General features: G+C 36.2%; 1 protein-coding gene across 1 annotated transcript in view; it reads right to left on the bottom strand.

Annotated features, from left to right (window-relative positions):
- Positions 1 to 694: 694 nt before the first annotated feature.
- Positions 695 to 7,747, bottom strand: part of LOC129368620 (rho guanine nucleotide exchange factor TIAM1-like) — a 40,017-nt gene continuing 32,964 nt past the window's right edge. The window contains 9 exon segments of the mRNA XM_055043668.1: positions 695 to 3,379; positions 3,475 to 3,647; positions 3,741 to 3,828; positions 4,658 to 4,754; positions 5,884 to 5,942; positions 6,452 to 6,560; positions 6,652 to 6,770; positions 6,903 to 7,082; positions 7,246 to 7,354. Coding sequence (XP_054899643.1) covers positions 2,745 to 3,379; positions 3,475 to 3,647; positions 3,741 to 3,828; positions 4,658 to 4,754; positions 5,884 to 5,942; positions 6,452 to 6,560; positions 6,652 to 6,770; positions 6,903 to 7,082; positions 7,246 to 7,354 — 1,569 coding nt within the window. The 3' untranslated portion in view covers positions 695 to 2,744.

Raw genomic sequence — 7,747 nt, 5'->3', positions numbered from 1 at the left:
AATATCTTTCCAGAAAAAATTGTTTTGTTGAAATGTAATTTTTTTTTAATTGTCAGAAAAAAAACTAGTGCCTGTTTATTTTATTCAATACTTCGTAAGCACGGTGGCAAAAATATTTTGGTTATTAAATGTACAATCTAGTGACGGTTCTTCACAACATAGCAGGATGACAACATTTATACAAGCAAATAATCAAGCCCATTCAGAAAACAACCTCAAAACAAAGCAAAAAATGTTTGTACGACTTGGTTTGATTACATCACAAAGACAATAATCAAGCTGTTATGAAAATCAGTAAAGAGAACACAGGTAAACACTTTAGGGTGACTTGATTATTTTATTAAAAAACACAAATAGAGAAAAAAATAAAAATAGAAAAAAAGTCAGTTTTTGCTTTAAATAATGTCACTAGGTGCATGTTTGAGGAATCTGTTTTTAGAACAGATTTTATTGTGAACAAGTAAAATAGTAAACAAAACCTGCAATGACATTTTTCTGGAAGGGATCAATTTGTCTTATTTAGAATGTGTTATAAAGCAGTTGTAAATACCTTTAAAGGTACACAGTTTTCATTCAGAATACACTTATGTTCATGTAATATTCTAACCTTTAATGAGCTTTCATTAGCTGTTAGCAGAACATTAGGAACACATTATTTTTTTATTGCTAAGCAGAAAAATGTCAAAACAGCAAATCGGTTTAGTGAGAAAATTTATTTTCACATAAAAATCCACAGTTTTAAGTACAAACAGTTTCAAAAGTACAAAGGTGGGAGTCAAAGGGCTTTTCACAGTTTGCCTCCAGGGCCTGGTGATTGTACCTCACAGTTGGAAAGTCTTTCCCGGATGTTATGAACCAGTGAGCCGTTAGCTGAGATATCGGCTTTATAAATCGATCAAGAACATAAAGTTTAAAATCACTTTAAAATTTAAAATTTTAAACAATAGTTTAAAATCCACTTCCTTATTCCTATAAACCAGAGTAGCTCAGCCTCTATGTTCACAATTCGGTGTTAAGTGCTTGTACTTGTGTCCTGGACAGAAGTCTCACAATAAACACGTTGCTGTGATAATGAAATGGCACCACCTGGTGGAATGAAGAAGCATCACAACATTGTGAAGTGGATGCAGGCTGTGACAGGATGTTAAATGTAAAAAGTTGCTGGGATCTAATGAAGCAGGATAATTAAGTTGCAGCTCAGGACTAATAATATTCAAGTAAACAGGACTAGAGTGGTTGGGGTGTATTTTAAAGACATCAAACTTGAAGGGACTCCGATATCCAGTGTGGGGTCAAATGAACAAAACAAACAAAACAAAAAAAAAAAAAAAAAAAAAAAAAAAAACTACCAAAATAGATGAGAAGGGCACAGAAAAGAGTTTTGTCAAGTCCATTTCTGTCACCAAATACAACGTTTGTAACACTGAGCAGATAAATGTGTTGTAAACATTAAGTTACAGTAAAAGGCAATGTTAAATAAACATGAAAAATTTGCTATTCATAACCATTTTTAAAAAGTATTTAGGAGAAAAAGTGAGCATCAAAACTTTTTTTGTACAACAGGTGATCAGTACTATTATTACTTCCAACTATACAGTGATGTGCAGCTGTTATTAAAACTGTTTTTTAAAAAAGCACAATAAAGCTAGTCAGACCTCACCATCTTTTATACAGCAGCCATTTAGCTAAAATCCCCTGAAGAGAAAGAACACACAGCCCTTTGGGGGGGTTAGGGTTGGTTCGGTTGTAAATACAAACAGCTTTTCAAGTCAGAAAAATATATAACACCCACATTACTGTGTTGAAAAATAGACGTTTTGGTCCATGAGTCACAATTTAGTGAGTATGTCTCTTCTGTGCAGTGTGTGTCATGAGACAGTAGCTGCCTACGTCTACATACAATGTGCTTTTCAGTGCATGAAGACATACACCACCTCATCTGCACATGCAATGCTTTCATCTTCAGATAAATGCCATCTGTTTGTGAAATGCCTGGGTACAGTGAGGGGTCTCTGTGAGGGATTTTACAGTCAGAAGTTCTGAATTAGAATCTGAGGAGCACAAGAGGAACCAGAGCATGTTGTAAGACAGTAGGATTGTCAAACTGGGAGGAGTTAAAAAGAGTGGTTAGCATACACTTTCTCTTAAAGCTTGTACCCGATTCACCCTAATTTTTTTGGAATCCTGATTTACAACTACTTGCAAAGCTTTTTATACCCCTTGAACAGTTTATAATCATAAGCTATGACCACACACTTCCATGTATTTCAATGGGATTTTCAGTGCCAGGAAAAAATGCAGAGTTTAATTATGAAGTGAAAGAAAAATGATTTATTCAATGAAAAATAAAATCTGCCATTTTTATTTAGGCCTTTTTAGAGGTGTGGAGCTAAATAGAGGGAGATGCTGGAACTGGAGATTTAACTAGGGCTGTCAGAGTAAAAAGGCCTAAACAAAAATGCCAAACTTTTCAGATTTTCTAAACATGGAATCAACTACATTAACATCTATAAAGTACTGACTTATTTGGCTGAATATAAATGACCTTTTCACTTTTGGGATTTTAAATTGTAATCAGGAAAACAATAAATCCTTTTGCTTCCCCTTAATAATGCAATTTTTTTGGAGTCATCCATCACAAAATCCCAATAAAATATAAAATTTTAAAAAATTCAAGGGGAATGAATGATGTACTGAGTGGAAGACACCTCTGTTTGCTCTTGTCTTCATTCTGTAGTCTCCCATCAAAAGACATCACTGTTGCACCCTTTATTAAAGTCGTCCCGTCGTATCCAGATCATGTCGTGGTTCTTGCTAGTGGCTCCCTCCACAGAACACTGCTGCTTCAAAGGAGTGACCTTTGAGGAACAAGAGACAGACAGGCTGCAGGACGTAAAGGAGTCTGAATCATCCTTCTGTTTTGTTCGATCCACTTTCACACCCTGCTCCATCTCGCTTCTTGACTCCATCTTTCTATTCAAGTTGACCTCTTTGCTGTGCAACTTCAGTTCTCCCACTCCTGCCTCCAGGGAGTCTGGTTCGGCCGAAGAGGCTCGCACAGATTTACAGTATTCGTCATCGTCACTCAAGATGTCCGTCTCCTTTACCTGTCTGTCATCAATGTCTTCGCATTGGTCTTCGTAGCGCCTCAGGTTGAACTGCTCCTCCACCCAACGGTCTGTGTCCTCTGCCTGATGTTTGTGAGACGGATGAGGTTCGTGCTTGGAGGGAGGGGACTTTGAAGGGGAGCAGGATGACCGATAGGAGATGTTAGGAACATCAGTGCTGTTGTTGGTGCCGTGGAAAACCTGGTCAGCATCAATAGTAATGTGGTTCGTCAAGAGGCTTCGGCGACTCAGAGTTCGTGATGGGGCAGATGCTAAAGGCAGACATAAAAAAAAAGGGGGAGAAAAAAAAACATAATATTGTCTGTAAAGTATTGAAGGTTGTGTTAAGAATTTTATGCAAACTTACCTGCTCTGTTCATGGCAGGCCGGGCACCTTTGAGGGCACTCAGGCGTTTGCCACCAAACGGGACATACTTCTGGTTGGGTGGCATAGATTTTGTCTTGAGAATATGTCGCCGTTGCTTCTCCCTAAGAATAGACTGGACTGCTTTCAAGAAGCCCTTTTTGCTCTCTGGAGAACTAGAATCATACAAGAAACACGTGAACTCGAAGTTATTTTTACTCACCTCCAATACATGTATTTAATACTTTTTTTTTTCTTTCAAAAAATACCTGCAGCACAGCTGAAAGATTTTTTCTGGTCTTCCTTCAGATTCAGACCTTGTGTGGACTAGTTCACATACTGTTGTGGCTTCAGAGCCTTGAAAGAAAAGATACAGGTTTATAATTTCAAGAGTCGCTCATTGAGGTTAGATATTTGCTTCAGATGCTGTGAAATGTCGAATAGGACTGTGAAAGCCTTGTTAGATTTATGATTTTTAATAAAAACATTACTTTTGGTTGGACTGCATCTTTGTTCTGGAATAGGCATGTTAAAAATTGCATTAATCAAAAAGCAGAAGTGTGGCAATTCACTTAAACAACTCACTGCACAGTCATCAGGCCAAACACAAGCAAATTGCAGTGTATTATCCACAAAGAAACTGTGGATAATACAGTTTGATACAGTTAAACAAAATGACTTAACTGTAAACCTATAAAAAATGAGAAAAGCTTGCATATTTGTCCACCACAAACTTCACACAAAACGTAAGGAAGTGTATGCTTAGTTAATGGTTCATTTGTTGTAGCAATGTTTTCTGGCAAGAAATCTACATTTTGAAAGCTTTTTTTGCTTCCCCTTAAATAACGGCACATCGCTAAGGAAAATCCATTTCTGGGTTAAGCAGTGAAGATGACTATATAGGTTTCATCAGTGAAACTTGTCTAATGCTTTGTAAATGCATTAGACAACTCTGATAGACTCTGATAGAAGATGATGACTCAGCTTTTCAGAGCAGTTTATAAACTAAACAAACAATTTCTGAGACAATAAAACAGCCAGCCTGCAGTTTTGACAACACCAGTTTTGGATCAGGATGAGCTGCAGGTCATAACAGACAAACTTTTTTGAAAACATTTATCATTTGTAATTGGTATGCCATGAGAAAAGTTAAAAGTTGCCTTTTAGGAATACAAGTTAGACCTACTTGCAGCGGACCGGACTTGCAGGGAGTCTGTTGCAATCATGTATCGGAAGCGGAAATGATCCCTGTCCTCGCTCACAGTCGCACGATGAGATCCCCCCTGAAAAATAAAACCCACGTGAAACATGACTGCAGTACATCAACATGACAGCAGGCGGCGTAAAAGTCCAAAAACACATAAACTGTAACAGCTACTGTCAGGTATCAGAATCAGTCAACAGCATTAGATATACACAAAGCAAACTCGTAGTTGTTAGAAGACCTTAAGAGCAATTTTATTTCAGAATGTATCAACAAACAGGCCCACCAGCAAACTTCAGAACCACTGATCTTGCCTTTATGGCCTCCAGTTTTATTATTGCATTTTGCATTGATTCTGCAATTCTGCACTTTCCCAGTGAACCAACAACATATTAAAATTAAAAGACAAAATAGGTTTTGCTTGACAAACTATTACCATACTGTATTTTATCTTTAAATAAAATAGAACTTGGAATAATGTGCAAATATTAAGCAAACATTTCCCCCTTTTTGTCAATACAGTAATTGTAAAAGAGTGCTGAGGGTGAAACTGGTCAGACAAGTTTATTTCCTCTTTTTTCCTTAAGGAAATAACATATCCAAGCAATATTTGTACTGGGTTTTTTCCCTTACTTTAACTTTTTTTTGCCCTGTTGACAGTTTTGAGTTCTGATTAGTTTGCCACAACTTTTGAAGTGGACTTGAAAAGAAAAGTGCATAAATAAATGTAACATCAGTTAGTTTCTAGATATTAAAGCCCATTATTAAACTCTTGATATTATGGTATATACACAACATTTTGCATAACTTTATACATTTGTCAAGTCATTTTTTTCTTAGTTGTAAATCATTTAAAAATCAATTGGTTGGTCATATTTTAGTTGCTGGTAGGACACTTTCTGTATTTCCAATTGTGAGGCATATTTTACATTTACATGGTATTTATAGCTGTATAGACAAAGCTTTAATTTTTCTTATTAAAAATACTTTCAGAAAATTTTAAGACTGCAAGTCACGGCTCCTTAAAAATTGATTCATTTAAAATCTCTCTGCTGCCCTCTCAGAACAAGAGGAATACAGTAATTTACTTAAAACAATGGGATGAAATTGATCATAAAAGTATAATCAATTTCCATCGAATGAGTTTGTCTTTTCAATCCAATTTTCAAATTAAAACCAATGCACAGAAAAATGTTAAGTGTACTTACAATTTTTTTCCGGTGTTTGGACGAGTTTTTGTAAACAAAAACAACAGCGGTTTTGAACACTGTAAAACAGGAACATAAATGAAGAATATGACATAAATCAAAGCACATTTCATTACCTGCTTTAGTTTAGTCAAAATACAACTTATAGGTTGCTAAGGAATACCTTTGGTGGCAGCTCAAGATTAAAATTACAATATTTAGTGATATGAAGAAGAATCCATCATGTTAACATTGAATGCTAAAAGCTGCCACCTCTGCTCACCAACACTTGGTAAGAAAGCCATTAAAATTTTCATATCTAATATTTATTGCAAGGAAAATATGTCCTTGCAATAAAGGACATAATTTTCTTTATTGTGCACTTTGGGGGTGGGTGAACATGACATGTCAGCAATTTATTGCATGGAAAAAGGTGAAATATATAAAGCCGTGACTCTGTATATGTGCATTTTTTACTTTGTCTTGTGCACTCGGTAGATTGTTTTTCTCTTTAATATGGCATGGAAAGAATGTTATATAATGTAAATTTAGAATGACAGTATTACCAAAACATCTACTTAATTCTTACCAAAAACAGATAATTCTGGGTCCTTTTTGCTTTTGCCAAAACTGGATGGAGCATTCATCCACGCCACTGTTGAGTGCAGCAGAAGGTCGCCCATTGAGAGATCAAGCACCTTTATTAAAAAGTAAAAAAAAGAACAAAAATTTAATTATCTCTGTTTTGACATTTGATCAAATGTCAGTTCGGTGATCTAGGTGAGTTACCTGTTTGTTATCCACGGACTGTTCATTGATGAGCTGATCAAAAACTGCCCCGTACTCCTCATGAAGCTTTTGCATCTCATTGATGTGACTCGCAACTTTGTTCATGGCCTTGATTGCGACTGGATGAGACAACGGTCCATTAGCAATGTCTTAATCAATTACTGCTCCAAACAGTGAGGGGCATAGCTAATGTTGAAACCATTTCACAGTGCTAACAGATGTAGAAAAGAAACATAAAAGCACTGCTTTACCATCAAGATGGTAGTGTTCTTCACTGTCTGGGTCCGTGAGAGAGTAGAGCTCCCTGAGTAGGAGTGGATACTTCAGGACTCTCTGGATGGGTTTGATCAGGTAAGACTCCAGCGTGGATGAATGTTGCTGTCTGGGATTTTTCTCAGCCAGGAAAGCTTTGAACTCTGGGTCAGTTTTGGCTGAAAAAAAGAAGATGCTGTTTGCAAATTACAAGTCACTACAAATTTATACATTTCTGCGATATGATTCATAAGCAGATTTGTGACGACTGCAAATCTAAAGAACTGCAGTCTGTAAGTTAACTGCGCTCTTGCCACTAAGAATGAATATTTGCATTTTTACCTTTAGCCAGGACCTTTGGGACCTTTGTGTGGCTGGCACAAAATGCACTATAGATCTTGAACCGATCAGCATAATAAAGGAATGACCCACCCAAAGAGAAAAGCACCTTCTGTAGAGAGAATAAAAACATGATGGATTAATAAAAATGATTCATATTTGCATTGATTTAGGTAGATATAAATATTGTCTGTCCCAGTATCCACATACAACTATTTATTTTAACCTTTCATTTCCAGACTCTTTCTTCTTGTGCCTACTTCTGCTTGCCAGATGGATTCTATGATCACGTCAAAATTAATCCTTATTATATCAATTACAGAGGCTTTTTCAAATAAAGCTTGTTTCTTAAAATGAGAATTGTTTCCTAAGATTCCAAACAGTGGATCTTTTTGAATGAAGATCCACAGAGACTGAGTTTGTTAAATTTGTGTTTGCACTGGCAAGTAAATGTGAAGCTCGAAGACTCAACTTAAGTTTTTTCAAGTCTTGGATGTGTGTTTAA

This window comes from Poeciliopsis prolifica, unplaced genomic scaffold (genome assembly GCF_027474105.1).
Source record: "Poeciliopsis prolifica strain line A6 unplaced genomic scaffold, Auburn_PproV2 SCAFFOLD019, whole genome shotgun sequence".
NCBI classification, from domain to species: domain Eukaryota; kingdom Metazoa; phylum Chordata; class Actinopteri; order Cyprinodontiformes; family Poeciliidae; genus Poeciliopsis; species Poeciliopsis prolifica.
Note: the sequence above shows the minus strand (reverse complement) of the source record. Positions and strands in the feature narration are given on the sequence as shown.